The following is a 26,712-nucleotide window of genomic DNA, read 5'->3' on the forward strand; positions in this document are numbered from 1 at the left end:
TTAATTTGCATTTCTCTAATAATTAGGGATGATGAGCATTTTTTCATGTGTTTGCTAGCCTTTCGTCTGTCTTTAGAGAAGGTTCTGTTCATCTCTCTTCCCCATTAATGTATGGGATTGTTGGTTTTTTTCTTGTGGATTAATTTAAGTTCTGTATAGATCCTAGTTATTACGCTTTTGTCTGATTCAAAATATATGAATATCCTTTCCCTTGTGTAGGTTGTCTGTTTGCTTTGGTTGTTGTCTCCTTAGCTGTACAGAAGCTTTTCAAGTTTAATTAAATCCCACTTGTTTATTATTGTTGTTGTTGCTATTACCATGGCAGCCTTCTTCATAAAGTCTTTACCCAGGCTGATATCTTCCAATGTTTTTCCTATTCTTTCTTTGAGGATTTTTTTTATCATTTCATGCCTTAAATTTAAGGTTTTTATTATTTTTTTAATTTTGCTTAGTGGTTCATTTGGATGAGAACTAGTCACTATTTTGAAACTACCACCCAACTCATAGTTTAGACCATGGTTGCCCAGTTATGTAAAACTACATCCTACTCATGGTTTAGCCTGTGGGTCATGGACCGTTAACACACCTTCCACTTCCAGACATATATTTTTTCTCTACCTATATGTTCTGATAGTGATAGAAACTCTCTTGTGTTTCCCTCAAGAATGGAATAAATTTATTCTAAAATGATCTTTCATGGAAAGAAGTAAAGGAGAGAGAAACCTCAACATACCTCTAAATTATTTCAAGTTGGTCCCAGCATCACAACATGAGCTGGCCCCAAAGGTGGGGGGGGGGAGGAAGTACCAGTATTTATTTTCAGAATGAGATGGGGACATTTTTCCTTTGCCATGTGCCATGTGCTTTGTGTTTGATACCATCATGCTTGGTTAGAACAAGGCAACTCAGCACAAAACTTTAGTGTAAACTGTTGAAGTCAAAGCATCTTATTCTGATCATATGGTTTACATTTTTTCCTTTTTTAAAAATAGGGATGGGAGGGAGGGTATTGTGCCACAAAAGTGAGGGTGCCTGCACTAAGAATTTAGAAATACTTTGGAAGCTCCATAACCTTATCAGACACTGCTGTTAGCCACATTCTTAACCTTCTAGATGAGTAACAAAAAAATGAAGTAAGTTCTTAGGAATTAAGCCATATTATTTTAATTTGCTACTTTTTTTCAATTTTCTAAGTACCTTCAAATTTGTTGTGGAATCATTTTCTTGCCAAATACCTTTGTCAAGCAAAATTATTGGCTTCATGAGAACTGAAATGAGTTAGCTTTTTGGTGAACTTTAGAGGACTCTGGTGAGCTTTGAGTTCTACTTTATATCCCTAAAGATAGTTTTTTTTTAATTCCTAAAGAATATCTACTCTCTTTTCTTAGCTAAGAAACATCTTTGGGGTAAAGAGTTAAGTGTCCAAAGGTTGTCACAGTTCATGAGATTAGAGGGAGCTAGCCTGGCACCTGGACTCTGCCCCTCCATAGCAGGCAGATTCCAGCAGAAGTGTATTTACATTCTCCAAAGACAATGCTGGGCAGAGAAAGCGAGCAGGTAGGGCTGGGTTATTACGATAGAGGCTACCGGCCAGGCACTGTGGCTCGTGCCTGTAATCCTAGCACTCTGGGAGACTGAGGCAGGTGGATTGCTTGAGCTCAGAAGTTTGAGACCAGCCTGAGCAAGAGTGAGACCCAGTCTCTAAAAATAGCTAGGCCTTACGGCGGGTACCTCTATATAATTTAGAGGTATATTGAGGTTTCTCTCTCCCTTACTTCTTTCCATGAAAGGTCATTTTAGAATAAATTTATTCCATACCTAAAGGAAACACAAGAGTGTTTCTACCCCCATCAGAACATATGAGGAGAGAAAAAATATACGTCTAGAGGTGGCAAGGTGTGTTAATAGTCCATGACCTGCAGGTTAAACCATGTGTAGTCCCAGCTACTCGGGAGGTTAAGGCAAAAGGATCACTTGAGCCGAAGAGTTTGAGGTTGCTGCACTCTACCCAGGGTGACAAAGTGAGACCTTGTCTAAAAAAGAAAGAAAAAGATACAGGCTAGTCTTTTAACCATTGGTTTTGGTGGAGGGGTGACAGGAGAAAACAAAGTCATTGTTCCCTTTTTTGCAACAAAAAGGAAAACATTTACCTTTCTGTTCAGTAAAAATGGGAGAGAATCCCAGTATCTCTAGCCACAGGGGACCAGTTCCACTGAAAAGTGAACAACGGGAACTCAAAACTTTGAAAATATTTTGGGAAAGGGGAAATTGGTTTTGTGTTAATTGGCAAGTGTTTCAGTGGGGCTCTATTTTATGTTATGTTTATGTGTTATGTTTATATACACATATATGGACAAGTCTATGCTGAATTTATACATACATACAAATATTATGTCAATTAAAAAAACTTTTAAAAATTGTATAAAAAGGATCAAAGATCTACATGTAAGATTAAAAAGGGAGAAGCAACTCAAGTATATATCAGTGGATGTTAGATAAACAAAAGATGATTTATACATAAAATGGAATATTTAGCTTTGAAAAGGAAGGAAATTCTGGCACATGCTCCAACATGGATGACCCTTGAAGACATTAAACTAAGTCAGACACAAAAAGGCAAATTGTACTTAGAGCAGTCAAATTCACACAGATAGAAAGCAAAATGATGGTTGCTAGGGGATAGGAAGAGAGGAGAATGAGGAGTTAACATTTAATGGGTATACTGTTTCAGTTTTACAAGATGAAAAATGTTCTGTGGCTAAACGGCGGTGATAATACACAATCTGAATGTGCTTAATGCTACTGAACTGCATAAATAGTTTACCTGAACTGAAAGTTAAACATTCAGATATGAAAAAAGGATACGGTACAACTCCACTTTTATGAGGGAGTCAAATTCACAAAAACAAAAAGGTAGAATGGTGGTTGCTAACTAAGTACATGGAAGAAGTTGTTTAAAGGATACAGAATTTCAGTTTTACAAGATGAAAAAGTTCTGGATATTGGTTGAAAAATAATGTGAATGTATTTAAAACTACTGAAGCGTACAATTAAAAATGATAAGATGGTAAATTTTATGTGTATTTTACCACAACTAAAAATAAAATATCATACACACACACACACACACAGATATTTGTTTTCAGATGTCATTTGGAGAAGAGGGGTTGGGGAGAAGGGCATTCAGATCACTGATTATCTAGCATAGAGGTTCTCAACCTTCCTAATGCCACGACCCTTTAATACAGTTCCTCATGTTGTGGTGACCCCCAACCATAAAATTATTTTCGTTGCTACTCCATAACTATAATTTTGCTTCTGTTATGAATCATAATATAAGTATCTGATATGCAGGATGTATTTAGGTGACCCCTGTGAAAGGGTCGTTCGACCCCCAAAGGGGTCACAACCCACAGATTGAGAACCACTGATTAGCAACTGTGTGACTGAAATAACAAAAATGGTTCTTCCAAAAGAAAATTACTGATTATCCTGAGTGAAATGACAAAAGCTTTGGAATTTATTAGCTCTGGCATTGATTCTAAACAACTTGGGCCAGTTTTCTTTTTTCATGTAAATTTTTTTTTTTTAAATTTTTTAATTTTTATTTTTAATTTCAGCTTGCTTGTTCATTCTTCTTCATTTGAAGTACTCTTTTTTTGTTGTTGTTGTTGTTGTTCATTTTCTTTCTTCTTTTTTTAAATGTTCTTCCTCTGGCAATGCTCTGTCACCTTGCCTCCTATCCCCTTGACTCCCCAGTAGCTGGGATTACTGACGCCCACCACAACATCTGGCTGTTTTTGATGTTAGTAGAGACGAGGTCTTACTCTGGCTCACTGCTGTTCATACTGGTCTCGAACCTCTGAGCTCAGGCAATCCACCTGCCTCGGCCTCCCACAGCGCTGGGACTACAGGCATGAGCCACCACGCCCGGCCTTCATGTAAATTCTTAATTGATGATGTTTTTAATTTTTACAAGTTGAAATCATTCTAGAAAGTCACCAAGAAATATAAGTGGACACCAGAAGAAAAAACAGAATGTTAATAAGCCACCTCTGCCTCTAGAAAACACAAATGTCAAATGACTCCTTTGATTGACTTTATAAAAAACACCTTAATCTAAACCCTACTTTTCATACCGTTTGGTCTGGATGCTGAAAGAATGAGAAGAGACAGGTCATATGAACATATGAACTGGAACTCCAAGAAAAGACTCCAAGATTAAGAGGAAAAAAAAACACCCCACTGAGTTCTGTTCCTCACTCCAAAAGAGTCTGTATGTCTAACTCTCAGTTGTCTCATCTACAATACCCTAATCTTACTTTAAAAGAGCATCGTATATTAATTAGAAATCTAACCCCCAAATAAATACGAATACACAGTTATTGAAGATGGAAGATGGCTTTTCTAAGCTATTATTTTCATTATATGTCACTGCCTTCCTACTTGAGTTAATCTTTACTTACTTGGTCAATTTGTGGCTTTTCATTGCTGTGAGAAATTCTCTGACAATCTCAGGACTCTGGTGCCTGCAGGGTGTTTTTGATATGTATTTTAATGTCTAAAAAAAAAAAAAATAAAGGAAAAGGCAAGCATAAGACAAAGAATCCTAGATGAGAAAAAGGGAAGGCAATGGCTTTAATTAAGGATTCTAAAATTTTGGGTGGTGCCTGTGGCTCAGTGGGTAGAGTGCCAGCCCCATATACCCAGGGTGGCAGGTTTGAACCCAGCCCCGGCCAAACTGCAACAAAATTGCCGGGCGTTGTGGCGGGCGCCTGTAGTCCCAGCTACTTGGTAGGCTGAGGCAAGAGAATCACCTAAGCCCAGGTGTTGCTGTTGAGTTGTGATGCCACGGCACTCTACTGAGGGTGACAAAGTGAAACTCTGTCTCAAAAAAAAAAAAAGATTCTAAAATTTTGTTTTAAAAACCCTCAGTAAAACAAATGCCTTTAGAAGAACCAATCTTCCTATAATAGGAATTCCTAAAAAAGAAAATCAGTAGCTAGAACAGAAAGAACAGTGAAATTTTAGAAGAAAATATTTCTAACCTAAGAAAAAAAAGTCCTCAACCTGACAATTGTTATTAAATTTCAGACAATTAAAGACAGAAAACCCAAAGAATAAAACAGCCATGAGTCTATATAAATAAGACTAAATAAGAGAGCTTAAGAAGTAGTATATTTGTATAGCCTCAAAGCGTCTCCCCCTCAATTTTTTTTTTTTTTTGAGACAGGGTCTCCTTCTGTCAGCCAGGCTGAAGTGCAGTGATGTAATCACAGCTCACTGCAACCACCAACTTCTGGCCTCAAGTGATCTTGGCTCAGCCTCCCAAGTAGCTGGAACTACAGGTATGTGCCACCACATATGGCTAATTTTTTTTATTTTTTGTAGAGGTAGGATTATATGTCAGCAAATTATTTGAGATATCCTTCAACAGTGGGCTCCCCTTTCCCTTTAGTGTGGGTTGGACATGGTTGAATCCTCTCTAACCAATAGGATATAGAAATGGAAAAATTAGTAACTTTACTATTAGAGAAACCAGGCAGATACCATCTTTTTTTTTTATTATTAAATCATAGCTGTGTACATTTATATAATCATGGGGCATCATTCACTAGCTTCACAGACAGTTTACCAAGTTTTACATATACCCTTGTAAGATGCACCGCTGGTGTAATCCCACCAATCCCCTTCCTTCTACTCACCTCCCCCCTCCCTCCCCTCCCTTTCCCCCTTCCCCCTATTCTTAGCTTGTAACTGGGTTATAGCTTTCATGTGAAAACCCTAAATTAGTTTCATAGTAGGGCTGAGTACATTGGGTACTTTTTCTTCCATTCTTGAGATACTTTACTAAGAAGAGTATGTTCCAGCTCCATCCATGTAAACATGAAAGAGGTAAAGTCTCCATCTTTCTTTAAGGCTGCATAATATTCCATGGTGTACATATACCACAATTTATTAATCCATTCGTGGATCGATGGGCACTTGGGCTTCTTCCATGACTTAGCAATTATGAATTGGGCTGCAATAAACATTCTGGCAGATACCATCTTAACCAAATGATTGAAGTTAACATCGTCAGTTATAAGACATGCTATCTCTGATATCATGCAATGAGAATGGTAGATCACCTGGGTGATACTCAACCCCAAAAGCCGTGAATTCCAAGTAATTACAAGAAGACATCAGACAAATGCAAACCAAGGAACATACTACAAAATATCTGCCCAGCAATATTCAGAAGTCTCAAGGCCACAGAAAACAAGAGAAGAGTAAGGATATGTCACAGATTGAAAGATATTAAGGAGACACGTTAACTAAATACAAAATGGAATCCTAGATTGGATCTTGGAACAGAAAAAGGATAGTAATAGGATATTCAAATAAAATCTTTAGTTCAACAGTACATACCAATATTAGTTTCTTAGTTTTGATAATTGTACAATGGTTATATAAGATACTAATATTAGCAAAAACTATGAGAAGGGTACATTGGAACTCCCCAGCACTGTCTTTAGAACTTTTCCGTAAGAGGAAAATTATATTTAAAAAAAAAATTAAAACCTTTTATTTTGAAAGAGAGAACCTCACTTAGATATAATTTGGGAGTTATTTCAAAACTGAAAAACAGTTACCTTAAGCTTCTAAATTAAGAGTCTCTCAAAAAATACATAAATAAACAAATTAAATAAATAAATGGTGTCTCAATAGTGCAAAAATAAGGTTGGTCTTTTCAGACTCCTCCATAACAAAAAATACTAACAGACAATGTAACATCTATGGAGTCCTGAAGAATAAAATTCCGCGACTCCACATTCAAACAAATTGTCATTCACATTAAGAATACTACAGGCTGGGCTCGGCGCCTGTAGCTCAATCGACTAAGGTGCCAGCCACATACACCAGAGGTGGTAGGTTCGAATCCAGCCCAGGCCTCCCAAACAACAATGACAGCTACAACCAAAAAATAGCCAGGCACTATGGTGGGCACCTGTAGTCCCAGCTACTTGGGAGGCTGAGGCAAGAGAATAGCTTAAGCCCAGGAGTTGGAGGTTGCTATGAGCTGTGACTCCCTGGCATTCTACCCAGGGCGACAGCTTGAGGTTCTATCTCAAAAAAAAAAGAATACTACAGGCTGGGCATGGTGGCTCATACCTTTAATCCTAGCACCATGGGAAGCTGATGCAGGAGAACTGCTTGAAGCCTGGAGTTCGAGACCAGCCTAGGCAACACAGTGAGACTCCACCTCTAAAAAATTTAAAAATTAGCCAGGCATGGCAGAGTCAGCTTGTAGTCCTACCTACTTGAGAGACTGAGCTGGGAGGATGCTTGAGCCTAGGAGCTCAAGGGTATAGTAAACTAAAATTGTACCTGTGCTCACTACCAGCCTAGGCAACAGTATATTTAAAAAAATTAAAAATAAGTAAAAAACACTAGACATATTTATCCTCAGGTATTAAAAAATATATATCAAAACATTTAAATGCCACAATAACTTTCCTTAAGGTAATATGAATGAAAAGAACTTAAGAATGTGAGCAGGGTGCAGCAGAAGCTAAGGCAGTGGACTGCTTGAGCTCAGGAGTTTGAGACCAGCCTGAGTAAGAGTGAGACACCTGTCCCTACTGAAAAAAAAAAAAAAGAGAGAAAGAAAAGAAAAACTAGCCCCAGGCATCATGCTGGACACCTGTCATCCCAGCTACTCAGAAGGATGAGGCAAGAAGATTGATCAAGCCCAGTTTGAGGTTGCTGTGAGCTACAATGATGTAGCACTCTATCCTGGGTGACAGAGTGAGACTCTGTCAAAAAAAAAAAAAAAAAAAAGGAAAGAATGAAAGAAAGAAAGATAAGATAGAATAGGGTGGCAACAAGCTTCAACTAATTAAGTATACAGAGTGAAAAGTACTTGATACTTTGAAATTTTGGTTACAAAACTAATACCAACAAATATTTTCTTCTTTGCATTAGATCAACTATATAATATAAAAGAACATGAATGAATAAGGAACTAATAGGTTTTAAACACATGATTAAATGAACAAAATTGGATGGGGAAGAATGTTGACGAAAGTGCTAAATCCTTTATTTTCCTTTAAAGGGATTATGATAAGTTGATGTAAGTTTAATAATGTTTATAAAAAAGATAAAGATAGTGTGGTGGCTCACACATGTAATCCTAGCACTCTGGGAGTCCGAGGTGGGTAGATTGCCTGAGCTCACAAGTTCCAGACCAGCCTGAGCCAGAGCGAGACCTTGTCTCTAAAAATAGCCAGGCATTGTGGCAGGTGCCTATAGTCCTGGCTACCTGGGAGGCTGAGGCAAGATAATCACTTAAGTCCAAGAGTTTGAGGTTGCTGTGAGCTGTGACACCACAGCACTCTACCCAGGGCAATAAAGTATCTCCAAAAAAAAAGATAAAGATAATTAAAACCAAATCTTCTGTAGAGGCAAACATTAAAATTGAAAGGAAACAGCAAGAAAGCATTAAATTAAAATGAAATAAAAATCAAATTTCATATATAACAAATACAATGGCTTAAATTTTCTTTTTTAAGGACAAAGCATAAGATTGGGAGAGAAAACAGCAAAATGTCAACTAGATATTAAGATTATAAATTGGGGGTGGCGCCTGTGGCTCAAGGGGTAGGGTGCCGGTCCCATATGCCGGAGGTGGTGGGTTCAAACCCAGCCCCGGTCAAAAAAAAAGATTATAAATTAGGGCAGCGCCTGTGGCTCAGTGAGTAGGGCGCTGGCCCCATATACCAAGGGTGGCAGGTTCACACCCTGCCCCCGGCCAAACTGCAACAACAAAAAATAGCCGGGTGCTGTGGTGGACACCTGTAATCCCAGCTACTCGGGAGGCTGAGGCAAGAGAATCACCTAAGCCCAAGAGATGGAGGTTGCTTGAGCTATGATGCCACAGCACTCTACCGAGGGCAACAAAGTGAGACTCAAAAAAAAAAAAAAAAAGATTATAAATTAGTTTTGCTTTCTTCTTTATGCTTTTGGTCCTAAGTTTTCTATAACAGAGTGTTATTTATTTATTTATTTAAGACAGAGTCTTGCTATGTCCCCCTTGGTACAGTGCTGTGGCATTACAGCTTACAGCAACCTCAAACTCTTGGGCTTAAGCGAGTCTCTTGCCTCAGCCTCCCAAGTAGCTGAGACTACAGGAGCCCACTACAATGCCTGGCTATTTTTTGTTGCAGTTGTCCTTGTTGTTTAGCTGGCCCGGGCTGGGTTTGAACCCACCAGCCTCAGTGTTATGTGGCTGACACCGTAACCACTGTGCTACGGACGCCAAGCCCAGAGTGTTACTTTTATGTAATAAAGAATTTGGCTCACACCCTTATTCCCAAATGTCTGCCTTTGCCCTGGGTTTCTGGGAGGTTACCTCCAGGTCCTTAGAATGCTATGCTTAATAGGAGTATCTTTAGCTGGGGCCTTGGGTCACACTGAATAATCTTAACAATGTAAGCTGGGGTACAGCTGACCCCAACTACATAGTTTCAGAATAGGATCTGGTCACATGTAAGAACTCTGGATCCTAAGGCTCAGCTAAGCTTCCCGGGTAACATGTCCTGACTCCATGGGAGAGAACAACGTAAGCTCTGCATCTGGCATTTCTCCTGGACTCTGCCCTATTTGCTTCTTCCCTTGGCTATTTTTTTTTTTTTTTTTAAGACAGGGTCACATTCTCTCCCTAGAGTGAGTACAGTGGCATGATCACAGCTCAGTGTAACCTCATATTCCTGGGCTCAAGTCATCCCCCTGGCTTAACTCCCGAGTAGCTAAGACTACAGTTATGGATTACCACACTGGCTAAGTTTTCTATTTTTTGTAGAGATGGAATCTCACTCTTGCTCAGAGCTGGTCTCAAACCCCTTAACCTCAAGTACTCTTACCTCAGCCTCCCAACATACAAAAATTATAGGCATGAACCACTAGCTCAGCACCCTTGACTAATTTTAATCTGTATCCTTTCCCTCTAATAAACCGTAAATGTGAATATAACAGCTTTCAGTGAATTCTGTGAGCCTCTCTAATGAATGATCAAGCCTGGGGGAGGAGTTTAGGATGGAGATTCATAAACTTGCAACTGGTATTTACAAGGAGGGCAGTATTATAGACTATTCCTTCTAACTCTACAGCTGGCTAACCCTTCCAGTTAGCTAAACTCCTCCTTTTTTTTTTTTTTTTGGAGACAGAGTCTCACTTTGTTGGCCTCAGTAGAGTGCTGTGGCATCACAGCTCATAGCAACTTCCAACTCCTGGGCTTAGGCAATTCTCTTGCCTCAACCTCCCGAGCAGCTGGGACTAAGGCACCCGCCATAACACCTGGCTATTTTTTTTGTTGCAGTTTGGCCGGAGCTGGGTTTGAACCTGCCACCCTTGGAATATGGGGCCGGTGCCCTACTCACTGAGCCACCCAACTCTTCCCACTTTTATAAACAGAATAAAAACTGGTTTACAACTAAACTATTCTTTTTTTTTTCCTTGAGACATAGTCTCAAGCTGTCGCTCTGGGTAAAGAGCCATGGAGTCATCATAGCTCACAGCAACCTCCAATTCTTGGGCTCAAGTGATCCTCTTGCCTATTTTTCTATTTTTAGTAGAGATGGGGTCACACTCTTGCTCATGCTGGTCTCAAACTTGTGAGTTCAAGCAATCCACCCTCTTTAGCCTCCCAGAGTGCTAGGATTAAAGGTGTGAGCCACCATACGCGGCCAAAACTATTCAAATCAGATAAGAGGCAATCTTGATTTTGGCAGCCAGTCATCAGCAAAATAAACCAACATCCCTCACTAGTAGTTCAGGTCGGCTTGCCAGAAGCCCAGGCTTACTTCATAGGTGATGGTATTCAAGTTCTGCTGCCCAGAACTATGTTTATTCTTTCCACTTTCTTTACGCTGCTCTTTCAGGTCAGTTAGTAACTGGAACACCTAGGAAGAGACATAGAAAAGATTTTTATGAATAAGTTTGAAAAATATGTCTATTCCACTATCCACTGAATTTTTATCTATTGGATAAAAATATATCTATTCCAAAAAATATATATATATCTATTCCAATATCCACTGAATAGATTTATTTTTATCTATTGGATAGATAAAAATGCCTGTACTTCCTACTCAATGGTTTTGAAGGATAAATAAGAAAGTATAGTACCCTCCTTTCTTCCCACAAATTCATCTTCCAACTCCTGGATTTGGGTAAATATGAGTCTCCAATGCATGTAACATTTAAAAATGTTCCTTTATCTAGATCAAATAATCCAATTCATTAATTTACTTACAGTATTTCAAATGTTTCCTCTCAATATACACCATCATCACCAATCTCCTCTTACTTCAAACATAGAGTATTTTCCTAAAATAATTTTTTTTTTCTTTTTTAGACAGAATCTCACTCTGTCACCCTGGATAGAGTGCTGTGGTATCATCACAGCTAATAGCAACCTCAATCTCTTGGGCTCAAATGATCCTCTTGCCTCAATGCCCTGCTACAAAGCCCACTACAATGCTCTGCTAGTTCTTCTATTTTATTTATTTATTCATTTATTTACTTTTGAGACAGAGTCTTTCTTTGTCACCCTCAGTAGAGTGCCATGGCATCACAACTCACAGCAGCCTCCAACTCTTGGGTTCAAGTGATTCTCTTGCCTCAGCCTCCCAAGTAGCTGGGACTACAGGCGCCTGCCACAATGCCCAGCTATTTTTAGAGACAGGGTCTCGCTCTGGCTCAGCCTGGTCTCAAACCTGTGAGCTCAGGCAATCTACCAGGCCTTGGCCTCCCAGAGTACTAGGATTATAGGCGTGAGCCACCGCACCCAGCCTTAGTTCTTCTAATTTTAGTAGAGACTGAGCTTCACTCTTTCTTACTCAGGCTGGTCTCGAATTCCTGAGCTCAAGCAATCTACCTGCTTCAGCCTCCCAGAGTGCTAGGATTACAGGCATGAGCCACCTAAAATAAATATTTTTAAAAAGGATTCTGCTTCTCTAATATTAAAGTCTAGCATAACTTCTTTTCTGGAAAAGAATTATTATAAAGCAAATGATAAAATATAGTTTACCAAAAAAAGAAAAAAAGGCCAGGCATGGTGGCTCGTGCACATAATCTTAGCACTTTGGGAGAATGAGGTGGCAGGGGATCATTTGAGGCCAGGAGTTCAGGACCAGCCTGGGCATCATAGCAAGACCCGGTCTCTACAAAAATTTAAAAAACTAGCCAGGTATGGTGGTGCCTGCCTGTACTTCCTATTCAAGAAGCTGAAGTGGGAGGATAACTTGAGCTCAAGAGTTTGAGTAAAACCATGTCAAAATAAAAAACTAAAAACAACCAACCAAAGATATTAAAACAAAAAAAAAAAAAAAGAAAGAAAGCAAACTTTGTCCCAAAAATAAAGACGCATGTGCATTAATGATAGGGGTAGGGCAAAATCGTTCCTATTTTAGAGAATCTACTAGAGAACTGAAAGAAATACAGGTTCATACACCATTACTAGATACAATGCAAGTTCTTCTATTTTAGACTCTCCCTTGTCTGCTATTCCTTTCAGAAACAGTGGCATGAGACCCAATAAATGCAATGATTATCCGACAGATAAAATACCCAAACACCTACCAAAATCCAAACTGGACAAGGAAATTCCTAAACCAAAGCCTTGCCCAACAACCACTTCCTTCCTGTTATGAGCAGCAACCATTTACATTGAAACTTTAGGAAGGGAGGTGGCGCCTGTGGCTCAGTCGGTAAGGCGCCGGCCCCATATACCGAGGGTGACGGGTTCAAACCCGGCCCCGGCCAAACTGCAACCAAAAAATAGCCGGGCGTTGTGGCGGGCATCTGTGGTCCCAGCTACTCGGGAGGCTGAGGCAAGAGAATCGCTTAAGCCCAGGAGTTGGAGGTTGCTGTGAGCTGTGTGAGGCCACGGCACTCTACCGAGGGCCATAAAGTGAGACTATGTCTCTACAAAAAAAAAAAAAAAAAGAAACTTTAGGAAGGAAAGAACACGGCCTATTACGTTTATTCTACTACCTTCTCTAAATAACATGCAATAAAGATCTAGGCCTTCTCTAATTCTTTGTGAATTTAGACTCTGACATATGGAAAACTGACAGTCAGTGTATGGACTGTTCTTTCTAAACCCAGAGTTAACCTATCAGACAGTTTAGCTAGTATCTAATAGGATCTAGGCAAAAGAAAAAATACGTAGGCTCAGCAATCGCTCAGTGGCTAGAAGACCAGCCACATACACGGCGGTTCGGGGGTTGGTGGGTTCGAACCGGGCCCAGGCCTGCTAAACAACAATGACAACTACAAAAAAAAAAAAAAAAACAGCCAGGTATTGTGGTGGGTGCCTGTAGTGCCAGCTATTTGGGAGGCTGAGGCAAGAGAATCACTTAACCCCAAAAAGTTTGAGGTTGCTGTGAGCTGTGACACCATAGCACACTACCAAGGGCGACACAGTGAGACTCTGTCCCCCGCCCCACAAGAAAAGAAAGAAAAAGTAGGTAAATATACTGTTATATCTCTTCTCTCACAAACCTTCTTTCTTTCCCTTTGCCCAGCAACCCTACCCGAGATTCAAAATTATCTGTTAATTCCTATTAAATTATTCATAATGGCAAGTCAACTAAACTCACACTTTCAAAAGGAAGATGTCAATAACCATAAGACTATTTGAGGATTGAAATAATAATGTACAAAAGCATTTTATAGGTAAAGGGTAGTAATTAGGAAAAGATATAAGTATTTTAACAGGAAATTTTTTCTTTTTTTTAGAGACAGAGTCTCACTTTGTTACCCTCAGTAGAGTGCTGTGGCATCACAGCTCATAGCAACCTCCAGCTCTTGGGTGTAGGTGATTCTCTTGCCTCAGCCTCCCAAGTAGCTAGGACTATAGGCACCTGCCACAACGCCCAGCTATTTTTTGTTGCAGTTTGGCCGGGGTCGGGTTTGAACCGACCACCCTCAGTATATGGGGCTGGTGCCCTACTCACTGAGGCACAGGCACTGCCCTTAACAGGAAACTTTTTGAAGACAGAAATGGCTCTAAAATAGATGATCTAGAATCTTGGCATTTAGGGAAGATCACCTACTGTAAACTAGAATCTTTCCAGCTTCCCTAAAGTACTTTGAATAATTTACCAAGTTTAGAATACTCCAAGGTCCACCAGATGGTGCCATCTACCCTGCTTTAAAGTGGAAATCCAAATGAGTTCAGTCATTTCTAACCAAAATTAATTCAATACTCTTCCGAAGCAAACTATCAGAGAGGAAAATATAACAGTCTACTTCAAAAGCTATTTACCTCATAGTTACTGAGCAGCGCAGAATTGGCATCCTTCCTGCAAAACAAAAGTAAGCTATCATCAGTTTAGACTCTCACATAATTCTAGCCAAGATCTAGCAGTCCAGTTCAGGAATCCTGGGACCATACAGTAAAACCAAGAAATGTCTTGAGTCCTACATGGTTCAGCTAGCTGTGGACAATCTAAGAGCAGACTTCACTTTTTACAGCCACAGTCTATCACACACCCATCACCAGATAGGTGATTAAGTACTATAGTTATCCCAAGTCTACTTAGGTAGAAGTTAAAAGAAGTCAGTCACAGGGAGAAGTTTAATGGGACAAAATCACAAAGGGGGAGAGGAGTCAATAAACAGAACGAAGTAGAAACAACTGGAGAAACAAACTGCTCCCCCCTCTCATATCCATGTCCTCTCTCGATTGCCAGCTGCCTCACATCAGCTACCGACATCTTGGGCAGTCCAGTCCTCCCGGTGAATCAACAAAAATCGTCAACTTAACACTGACATCACTACTGGGAATTCCAGCAACAGTCAAGAATCCTGTCAGATGCTCACAAAATTCCAAAGGTGTTCATCTTCTATAGCAACTCAACAGGTGGAGTTTGTATGTCGAACAATGGTCAACAGTCCTGTGTAACCTTTCAACCAAGACAGAACATCATCTTTCATGTGTTAAAGAACACAGTAATGTGATTTGTATTACATTATAATTGATCCATTCTCAGTATCACATCAGGAAGTATTTATTGTTTTTAGCAATCTGGAGGCAGTATAGTATGACAGTTAAGAATAAAGTTATAGAGGGCGGCGCCTGTGGCTCAGTCAGTAAGGCGCCGGCCCCATATACCGAGGGTGGCGGGTTCAAACCCAGCCCCGGCCAAACTGCAACCAAAAAATAGCCGGGCGTTGTGGCAGGTGCCTGTAGTCCCAGCTGCTCGGGAGGCTGAGGCAGGAGAATCGCTTAAGCCCAGGAGTTGGAGGTTGCTGTGAGCTGTATGACGCCACGGCACTCTACAGAGGGCCATAAAGTGAGACTCTGTCTCTACAAAAAAAAAAAAAAAAAGAATAAAGTTATAGGGAGCAGCGCCTGTGGCTCAGTCAGTAAGGCGCCGGCCCCATATACCGAGGGTGGCGGGTTCAAACCCAGCCCCGGCCAAACTGCAACCAAAAAATAGCCGGGCGTTGTGGCAGGTGCCTGTAGTCCCAGCTGCGCGGGAGGCTGAGGCAGGAGAATCGCTTAAGCCCAGGAGTTGGAGGTTGCTGTGAGCTGTATGACGCCACGGCACTCTACAGAGGGCCATAAAGTGAGACTCTGTCTCTACAAAAAAAAAAAAAAAAAGAATAAAGTTATAGGGAGCAGCGCCTGTGGCTCAGTCGGTAAGGTGCCGGCCCCATATACCGAGGGTGGCAGGTTCAAACCCAGCCCCGGCCAAACTGCAACCAAAAAATAGCCGGGCGTTGTGGCAGGTGCCTGTAGTCCCAGCTGCTCGGGAGGCTGAGGCAGGAGAATCGCTTAAGCCCAGGAGTTGGAGGTTGCTGTGAGCTGTATGACGCCACGGCACTCTACAGAGGGCCATAAAGTGAGACTCTGTCTCTACAAAAAAAAAAAAAAAAAGAATAAAGTTATAGGGAGCAGCGCCTGTGGCTCAGTCGGTAAGACGCCGGCCCCATATACCGAGGGTGGCAGGTTCAAATCCGGCCCTGGCTGAACTGCAACCAAAAAATAGCTGGGCGTTGTGGCGGGCGCCTGTAGTCCCAGCTACTCGGGAGGCTGAGGCAGGAGAATCGCTTAAGCCCAGGAGTTGGAGGTTGCTGTGAGCTGTGTGAAGCCACAGCACTCTACCGAGGGCCATAAAGTGAGACTCTGTCTCTACAAAAAAAATAAAAAAATAAAAAAAAAAATAAAGTTATAGGGGCTGGGTGTGGTGGCTCATGCCTATAATCCTAGCACTCTAGGAGGGCGAGGCAGGTGGACTGCTTGAGCTCAGAAGTTCGAGACCAGCCTGAGCAAGAGCGAGAACCCATCTCTAAAAAGAATAGCCATGTGGCGGTGCCTGTGGCTCAGTCGGTAAGGCGCCGGCCCCATATACTGAGGGCGGCGGGTTCAAACCGGCCCCGGCTGAACTGCAACCAAAAAATAGCTGGGCGTTGTGGCGGGCGCCTGTAGTCCCAGCTACTCGGGAGGCTGAGGCAAGAGAATCACTTAAGCCCAGGAGTTGGAGGTTGCTGTGAGCTGTGTGATGCCATGGCACTCTACCGAGGGCCATAAAGTAAGACTCTGTCTCTACAAAAAAATTAAAAAAAAAAAAAAAAAAAAAAAAAAAAGAATAGCCATGCATTGTGGTGGGCACCTGTAGTCCCAGCTACTTGGGAGGATGAGGTAAGAGAATCACTTGAGCCCAAGAGTTTGAGGTTGCTGTGAGCTGTAACGCTATGGCACTCTACTGAGACTCTGTCTCAAAAAAATAAACCAAAAAATCCCCCACGGTTTTGAAATCAGACAGACTTAGATTCATATTCTGCCACTTGTAAGGTGTGTGGGGTTTTGTTTTGTTTTTAAGAGACACTTAAAAACACTCACTCTGTCTCATCCCTGTCTCACTTTGCCGCCCAGGCTAGAGTATAGCAGTATGATGATAGTTCACTGTAACCTCAAATTCCTGGGCTCAAGTGATCTATGGGCCTCAGCCTCCTGAGTAGCTGGAACTATAGGTACACATACACCACCATGCTCAGATAATCATTTTTTCTTTGTAGAGACAAAGTCTTGCCATGTTGCCTAGGTTGGTTCCCAACTCCTGGGGATCCTGCCTGAGGCACTGTGCCCAGCCCAAGGTGTGCGAGTTAATTACTCCCTAAGCTTATCCCTCTAAAACAAAAAATTGGGCTAAACTAAAATCTAGAAGTACAGCCTGAATTCTAAAACCAGCCCCACCAAACATTAGCTGTGTGAATTTGGGCAAGTTATTGAATTTCTCTATGTTTAAATTTCCTTATCTATAAAACAGCAATTTACAGTATCAACCTTGTAAGACTGTTTACAGTATTAAATTGAAACATGTATAGCACCTGTAACAAAGTGCTCATTAAATACCATTATTATCATTACTACTCCCTGGGCTACTACCCCTACTACCACAGCCTCTCCTCGCTCATAAAACTGTCATAATGAAATAAGACAGGGCGGCACCTGTGGCTCAGTGAGCAGGGCGCCGGCCCCATATGCTGAGGGTGGCGGGTTCGGACCCAGCCCCGGCCAAACTGCAACAGAAAAATAGCCGGGCGTTGTGGCGGGAGCCTGTAGTCCCAGCTCCTCGGGAGGCTGAGGCAAGAGAATCGCGTAAGCCCAGGAGTTAGAGGTTGCTGTGAGCCGTGTGACGCCACGGCACTCTACCGAGGGCGGTACAGTGAAACTCTGTCTCTACAAAAAAAAAAAAAAAAAAGAAATAAGACAACAAATTTTAAAAGTTCGGTTCAGTTCTTGGTACTTATTAAGATCTCCATAAATGAAGCCTATTTTCTTTTCTTTTCTTTTTCTTTTTGAGACAGAGTTTCATTATGTCACCCTCTAGTAGAGTGCTGTGGCACCACCGATCACAGCAACCTCCAACTCTTGGGCTTAAGTGATTCTCTTACCTCAGTCTCCCAAGTAGCTGGGACTACAGGCACCCAACACAACACTTGGCTAATTTTGTTGTTGTTGTTGTTTAGCAGGCCCAGGCCAGGTTCGAACCCGCTTGCCCCAGTGCATGTGGCCAGTGCCCTAACCACTAACCTATGGGCGCCAAGCCAAAGTCTATTTTTTTAAAGATATTATTTTCACTCAGTTCTCTTTAAAAACCCTATGATATAGGAGCTATTAGTATGATTCCTACTATACAGATGATGACATTGAGGCTCAGAAATTAAACAACTCATTCAAGATTACAGAGTTAAGAAGCCTGAGGCAGAGTGGCGCCTGTGGCTCAGTGGGTAGGGCACCAGCCCCATATACCGAGGGTGGCAGGTTCGAACCCTGCCCCAGGCAAACTGCAGCATAAAAAAAGCCGAATGTTGTGGCGGACACCTGTAGTCCCAGCTACTCGGGAGGCTGAGGCAGGAGAATCTCCTAAGCCCAGGAGTTGGAGGTTGCTGTGAGCTGTGATGCCACAGCACTCTACCAAGGGCAACATAGTGAGACTCTGTCTCAAAAAAAAAAAAAAAAAAAAAAGAAGCCTGAGGCAGAATTCTGAAAAATGAGACTGGATTGGATGAATGGAAACCAATAATACAAAAATACTAAAAATTTAGGTAGAGGAGTTTGGACTTGGCATAATGTGCAACGAAGACTACTGTACGTCCTTAACCCAGGAGTGGGGCTTGATGATGACAACACAAAATCTCAAAAACACAGGCCAAACAGATGGGTGATTTCTCCAGTCAATAAACAAGGCAAAATTTGTGCAGGTATGCAAGAAAGATTGACCTAGGCCTTAGGTCTTCAGCACATCAGCACAGAGATGACAACACTATAATCAAATAAGCTTGTGAAGCTTACCAAATGCTACCAGTGATTCAACAAACAGGTACAATTTAACAAAAGTGCTGCTTTGCCTAAATGATCACAACTGCACTCAGGTCCCAAAGAGTATCATATTTTACAAGAACCTAACACAGGAAGGACAATGCATAATTAGTGCATGTGATCTGGTTCACTTAAAATTGAAAAAGACAAATCCAACCACATGTCATCTTTGCCTGCTTAATTAGGAAGTCAGCCCACAAGGCTTCCTCCTGTCTTTGCTTCAAATTGAGTTACAACTCCCTGTGCCCTCTGAATGAGGCACTAAGACCTCCCTACCAGGAACAGTTGACTAGGGAAAAAAATACAAATGTTATTTTTCTTCAGAGCCAATGGATCCATCTTAGTGCCACTGTTATAACTTCATCTCCAAATCATGATACCTTCTCTGTCACTCAGAATATTCCATGCCCAGGGAAATCTGTCTTTAGCTCTTCCAACTTATTGCCCCATTATTCAAATCAACAGTGTTAATACAAGAATCCAAAGGTCACCTGCCCTTTCTAGAACCAGTATACAAAAGAAGAAAACTCATGTATATTTTAATGAATCTGTGTTTTGGGACAAAAAGAACAGTGGATTTTTAAACAGGTACTGCATCTTTGCAGGCTCTGGCTAGCAGAAGCTAATTTATTCATATGTTTTCTTTTAGTAGGAAGACAGTTTTGGGGGTTTTTTTTACCCAGCTAAATTCTTACAAAGTAAATGCTAACATATATTTTAGGCCTTTCTTTATTCAATAATGTTAACAAGTACAGTATCTACCTTTTACGAAGTCCTGAATGAGTCTGTATATACTGGGCATTCTTTTTTAAAGGCAGTTTTTATCCTTAAAAAGTTACTGTAACCGGGCGGCGCCTATGGCTCAGTCGGTAAGGCGCCGGCCCCATATACCGAGGGTGGCGGGTTCAAACCCGGCCCCGGCCAAACTGTAACCAAAAAATAGCTGGTCGTTGTGGCAGGCGCCTGTAGTCCCAGCTACCCGGGAGGCTGAGGCAAGAGAATGGCTTAAGCCCAGGAGTTGGAGGTTGCTGTGAGCTGTGTGAGGCCACGGCACTCTACCGAAGGCCATAAAGTGAGACTCTGTCTCTACAAAAAAAAAAAAAAGTTACTGTAACCACAAGTAAGTGACAGGTTGCTGGGAACAGGATATGGTGAGACCAGACAGACAACAACTTAATCAAGTTATCCAATTTAATGGCACCAATAATGACGACATAATATACTGAAAAAGATACATCCCTCCTAGCAACCCCGCTAAAAAATGTTTAATTTGAATCTAGTCATGAGGATATACTCAGACAATTCCAAACTGAGGAACATTCTTCAAAATCACTGGCCTAGGTGCTTCAGATATATCAATGTCATCTATCACAACACCAATGTCACAAAAACAGGCGAAGAAACTGTTCCAGAGTAAAGGAGATTAAAGAAACATGGCAACTAAATGCAATGTGCAATTCTTCACTGGATCCAGAACTGGGCGTGGGTGGGGGAGAGGAACCTAGCTAAAAGGATATTGTTGGAATAGCTGAAGGAAACTGCATATAGACTACATTTTAACAATAGTTGTATCAGTGCTAAGTTTCCTAGGTGTGATAATCATATCGTAGTAATGTAAGAGAATATGCCCTTTTTTAAGAAGGGATGAAATGACATGTATGACTACAACTCTCTAACGGTTCAGTAAAAAGTGTGTGTATATGGAGAGAAAGCTTGTGCATGTACAAAAGAAATAAGGCAAATATCTACATCAATATGTTAACAAATAGTGACTCTAGGTGAAGAGTATATAGGAATTTGTGGTGCTCTTTTTGCAACTGTTCCAAAGGTTTGAAATTTCTCAAGCTAACAAGCTGAGGAAACTGAAAATATAAAACTAAAATACACAATTCCATAAGGTTAAAAAAAGACATTACTATAAGATATAATTGAGGGCCTAAAATACATTTTCCTCTAGTGTTTTTAGTGCTACTAGGGACTATCAATTAACCCATTTGTCAATTATAAATATAAAAACTACTGATCTCACAGAGCAGGAACTGTCTGCTCTTTATTTAAAACTTTAATATAATACATTCACAGGCAATCAGACTTTTAAGAAACTGCCTACCTACATAAAATTTCATATTCTCCTGGAGAAGTTAGAATAGTGCAGTAATGATTTTATTTGCAGATGTTTAAAGGAAGTATTTCAAGAGAATTTTAAAGACTGTCTAAATCCATAGCACCACAGGCAGGTAATTACTTAATTTCCTTAAGTAATAAAGTAGTTGACTGAAGTTGACTCATTATTTGAAATTTAACCTGTAAAATTTGCTTAACTGGCTGGGTCAATTTAATGGACGTAAATAACTACTTTGGAAAACCAAATTCTGAATAAACAGAACAAAATGACCTATTGACTGACTTACCTTAGAAGCACATGCATACACAAAAAAGCCCATGCAAACAGTGCCTATTAATTGCCACACATTTAACTCTTACGTAGGCAATGACGAACAGAATTGCTCAAATTCTTTTATTTTTTGCAGCCAATGAACAATTTGATCTGTATATCTCTTGGAAGCTAGGCAACAAGTATCCCCTTCCTAGTGCCGTTATTGGATTATTATAGCACCTATTACCTAACTTTCCTAAGTCTCAGTATTTATTTCCAGCTATAAAATAACAGAAATCTTGATACTGCCTCAAAAAGATGACACAGAGAATAGTGTCCGTTATCTATGTGTGTGTATATATATATATATATTTTTTTTTTTTTTTTAGACAGACTCTCACTTTGTCGCCCTCAGTAGACTGCTGTGGCATCACAGCTCACAGCTACCTCCAACTCTTTTGGGCTTAAGTGATTCTCTTGCCTCAGCCTCCTGAGTAGCTGGGACTACAGGCACCTGCCTAAACACCTGGCTATTTTTTGTTGCAGTCGCCACTGCTGTTTTAGCTGGCCAGGGCCAGGTTTGAACCTGCCACCCTCAGTATATGGGGCTGGTGCCCTACCCGCTGAGCCACAGACACCGCCTAACTATGTATATTAAGTTCAAGAATAAAGGAATAAACATAAAGCTTTCCAGGTATATATTAATAAATGATCCCAACACATTGGACGCAGCTAGCCAAATAGCAAATATCTTATAAACAGAAATACTTAATTTTACCATGACTACAATAGAACCTCTGTAAGCTGACCAACCCAAGGGACTGTAACAAACTGGTCAACATGCAGAGGTGGTCAGCATAAGGAACTTCCATTGAGTACATGTGGTGCATGTCCAGTCTATGAAAATTAGGTCAACTTAAGAAGGTGGTCAATGTAGGGAGGTGGTCAATGGCAGAAGTTCTACTATATTTTATATCCTTTTACTTGAAGAAAATAAACTCTTGGGCGGTGCCCATAGCTCACTGAGTAGGGCGCCAACCTCAAATACCAAGGGTAGTGGGTTCAAACCTGGCCCCGGCCAAATTGCAACAAAAAAAAATAGCCGGGCGTTGTGGCAGGCACCTATGGTCCCAGCTACTTGGGAGGCTGAGGCAAGAGACTCGCCTAAGCCCAAGAGCTGGAGGTTGCTGTGAGCTGTGTTGCCACAGCACTTTACCAAAGGCAACAAAGTGAGACTCTGTCTCTAAAAAAAAAAAAAAAAGAAACTCCCAAATGATGGTTACAAAATTTTTAAGCTCTGTCATTTAACCGAATAAAGCATAAATATTTCTTTCCTTTAAGTAATTTCTGGTGTATGTCCATATGTATTACTTATTTAGTAGGTATTTACTTGCTAACTTCAGATAAAAAAGATAGTAAAAACTCAGAGGAGTTTTTCATCTGTGCTGCCTCACTTCAGGTTCTAGAAGTGCCTGATAGAGGTACAATATAGGTCATCCCTCTGTATTTGAGGGGGCTGGTTCCAGCAACCTCCCCCATCCCAATATACCAAAATCCCTACAAGCTCAAGTCTCCCAGTCAGCTGTACAGGACCTGCAAATACAAAAAGGTGGCCCTCCATACATATAGGTTTCATATCCCTCAATATTGTATTTTAAATCTGTATATTTGGTTGTGGATGTGAAAACTACAGATAGGGAAGACTAGATGTTATTTATTGAAAAATAACCCTGTATTAAGCAGACCCTTGAAGTTCAAATCTGTGTTGTTCAAGGAACAAATGTGTTTGCCTTTTCAGAGACTCAGGATTCTGCTAAAGATCCTAAGATTCAGACTGCCAGAGGTCACACCTCATGTTGGAGACCAGGCCTGAGAGCTAGAAGTTAGGTCTCCAGATCTTTCCACTGCAGGGTCCTTCCACTCTCAAATCATATATCTACCTCAGAAACCCCAATTTTCTCATAAATTGCTATCTGCAAAATTCTTGATAGGCTTCAGTAAGTCACTGATTTCTTGGGAAAAGTGGACAGGGTGTTATATAGGAGTAAAAACCCTTGATTTAAACCACTTCTCCTATGAAAATCAGAAAATCTGGCTCAGCACCTGTGGCTCAAGCAGCTAAGGCGCCAACCACATACACCTGAGCTGGCGAGTTCGAATCCAGCCCGGGCCGGCCAAACAACAATGTTGGCTGCAACCAAAAAATAGCTGGGCGTTGGGGCGGGCGCCTGTAGTCCCAGCTACTTGGGAGGCGGAGACAGGAGAATTGCTTGAGCCTAGGAGTTAGAGGTTGCTGTGACCTGTGATGCCACCACACTCTACCCAGGGCAACAGCTTGAAACTCTGTCTCAAAAAGGAAAAAAAAAAAGAAAATTTATATGCCCAGCAATTGGGACGATAGCTCATTAATTTACATAGTTGAACCTCTGCATCCTCAGGTTCTATGTCCTTGGATTCTACCAACTTCCAATAGATTTTCATGTTTTATAAAAAAAATCCAAGAACATGTTACATTACTGATATGTACAGTGTAGTTAAGCCTACTGCCTCTGTAGTGAACATGTACGGACTGCTTTTTTCTCATTAGTCTCTAAATAACATGGTATAACAACTATTTACATAGGATTTACATTGTATTAGGCATTTTAAGTTGGTTGACTTAAAATAAAAACCATTTTTCTTCTGCTCTCTCCTAAAATGATCAACACAGGAGACTTCCGTGGCCAAATGTATAGGGAATTCTCCCCACCAACAAGCAAATAATCAATTCTACAACAGACACCAGTGGGGCATCTTTTAATCCAATCTAATTCTGACACTATCTAGATAGTGTCTGATTCCACAAGTTGAGGGTTCAGCCACACAAGACTGCCCCCATTTCAGACACCATTAGTTAAGTTCGAGCCTCCAGAACTTACCAACTGGCTTCAAGTTGGGATTCTCATAATCCTTTAGGCTTGATTAATTTGCTAGAGTGGCTCAAAATACTCAGGGAAACACATTTACTGGTTTATTATAAAAGGTATTATACAGGATACAGATACAAGAAGAGATGCATAGGGAAGGTTTGGAGGAAGAGACACCAGGCTTCCAGGCCCTCCTGGGGAACAACACCTTCTAGGACCCTTGCATGTTCAACAATCCAGAAGCTCTCCATACTCAGTCCTCTTGGGCCTTTTATGGAGACTTCATTAGAAAGGCACGAGTGAAACATAGACAACCGTGTATGTGACAGTCTGTGATATAACAGACTGAGTACAGAAATCCATCAAGGCTGGTTTGTTTAGATTCTTCTTTCTTGATTTTTTGAAGAGATAGATTAAATTAAAGCCGGTTTTAAAGAGGAATTAAATTAAAGAGGAAAGGCTCTAGTAAAGGGAGAAAAATTAATGATGATGGCTTAGACGAAAGTAACATATAAACAAATGTTTTCTCAAGGTGCAGGTTAAACCCCATCACTGGGCTGCAAAATTAATTTAGTGGGTCAATATTCTCTTTGGAGTGTACTGCATACAGTAAAGCATTACTTCATGAACACTTCATTTCAATTACATATTGTAAGTCAAAAAAAATCTGTAAAACAGTAGTACATATAGCCATTAAACATTAGGCAAAAGACATAAATGAGAATGCATTGAATAATCATTGCCACAGATAAAACAAGACAAGTAATGCCTACAAGTTAATGTAAATCATGTAAAAAGCCACATGCATGCCAGGTGCTGTGGCTCATGCCTGTAAACCTAGAACTTTGGTAGGCCAACGCGGGAGGGCAGCTTTAGGCCAGGAGACCAGCCTGATCAATATATAAGGACCTGGTCTCTACAAAAAAAATTAAAAAAAAAAAAAATTAGCCAGACGTTGTGACACAGGCCTGTAGTCCAGTTACTTGGGAAGCTAAGGCCAGAGGTTTGCCTGAGCCCAGTGCAGTGAGCAACGATAACGTCTATGCTCTCTAGATCAAGCAACAGAGGAGGACCCTGCCTTACAAACAAAATCAAACCAAAACAAAACAATCCTTAAAGAGTAGACAGAAAAAATTCTATTTGCATATTTGCATGCGGCACAATGAGCAAACACCTTTTCCGTGTGGAGTTAAACGGAATGGCTTTTTCTTTCTTTTTGAGACAAGTTCTGCTGGAGTGCAGCGGCCTGATCAACTGCAAGCTCAAAGTCCTGGACTCAACAGATGCTCTTGCCTCAGCTTCCCTACAGAACGTCTTTTACCCGCTCTCACACACACAACTAACTGCTCCCCATCAAGCTCGGGCTCTCCTCCCCACCGTGACCCAGGAACGCTAAGAAATGAGTGAGGGAGTAAGAGGCACATTTAAAGGCAGCCAGACGCTGTAGCACTCGACCCGCGACCCGGGTACAGACTAGGGGTGGGGAGCTAAGGTTCGAAAGGGCAGAGCGAGAGTCGCTTTCTTCCCTGGGTCCCCTCGCCTTGCCCACCCGCCTCTAACTCAGTTCTACGAGGGGTTGAGCGGCCCCCATGTCTCTCGGATCCTAGTAATCTAACCGTCCCCAGCTGTGCTCCTCAGCCCACCCAGAAACATGCCCCGGGAGGCTTACACTTCCATGTCTTCCCGCCTCGACGACCTCAGCGGTACACTGCAGCCGCCCGCACCAGTCGCCCGGTTGCGCACGCCGCAGTGCACGCCGGGGTCGCCGCGCTGCACGCCGGGAGCTCGGCGGACCGGGAGCTCAGCGCGGTCGTCTCCTCTTTGCGGGAGGTCTCCATGTGCTTTCCGCAGCCGGATTGCAGACTATTGAGCGTTTGCTGGAGTGGAGTGGGCGTTGGGCAATCGCAGTAACAGAGAAAAACATTGCTGCTGTGGAAAAAAATGGTTCGAGAAAACTGACTTTTAAAAACATTGAAGCAGCACTGTAAATTGGATCTCCAGCAGTGTCCAAAATCCTGCACAATCATCTTCAAGTCAGGAAAATGTCATCCCAATGGTCGCTTCACACTTTGAAAGATGAGCAAAAGCACATCCGTGTTGAATGGCATAAAGAAATGCTGGTGAGATTTGACAAGTCTAGAAGCATTTCTGACATCATTACTGGTGATGAAACCTGAATTTACCAGTTTAATCCAGAGCAGTGGTTCTCAACCTTCCCAATGCCACGGCCCTTTAATACAGTTCCTCTGTGACCCACAGGTTGAGAACCGCTGATCCAGAGCATAAGTGTCAGTTGACAGTGTAGGTTTTCCCTGATGAAAATCCACCAACAAAAGTGAAAGGGCCCCAAAGTGTAGGAAAGAAAATGGTGTCAGGCTCGGAGCTTGTGGCTTAAGCGCTAAGGCACCAGCCACATACACCTGAGTTGGCGGGTTCAAATCCAGCTTGGGCCTGCCAAACAATAATGGCTGCAACCAAAAAATACCCTTGCGTCGTGAGGGCACCTGTAGTCCCAGCCACTTGGGAGATGGAGGCAGGTAAATCACTTG

The 26,712-nt window shown here is 41.5% G+C and overlaps 1 protein-coding gene across 4 annotated transcripts in view; it reads right to left on the reverse strand.

Annotated features, from left to right (window-relative positions):
• The window catches only part of CRCP (CGRP receptor component), a 42,741-nt gene extending 16,822 nt beyond the window's left edge, over nucleotides 1-25,919 (reverse strand). The window contains exons 1-4 of one of the 4 annotated variants that reach the window (XM_053555188.1): nucleotides 25,833-25,904; nucleotides 14,315-14,351; nucleotides 10,845-10,943; nucleotides 4,467-4,561 (exon numbers count right to left, since the gene is read on the reverse strand). In XM_053555188.1, the coding sequence (XP_053411163.1) occupies nucleotides 4,467-4,561; nucleotides 10,845-10,943; nucleotides 14,315-14,351; nucleotides 25,833-25,840 (239 nt within the window). In that variant the 5' untranslated portion in view covers nucleotides 25,841-25,904. Of the gene's footprint in view, nucleotides 1-4,466; nucleotides 4,562-10,844; nucleotides 10,944-14,314; nucleotides 14,352-14,871; nucleotides 15,067-25,832 lie in introns of those variants that run through there. The other 3 variants (XM_053555187.1, XM_053555191.1, XM_053555190.1) reach the window with 3 other exon arrangements.
• Between the last annotated feature and the right edge of the window lie 793 nt (nucleotides 25,920-26,712).

This window comes from Nycticebus coucang, chromosome 12 (genome assembly GCF_027406575.1).
Source record: "Nycticebus coucang isolate mNycCou1 chromosome 12, mNycCou1.pri, whole genome shotgun sequence".
In the NCBI taxonomy this organism is placed as follows: domain Eukaryota; kingdom Metazoa; phylum Chordata; class Mammalia; order Primates; family Lorisidae; genus Nycticebus; species Nycticebus coucang.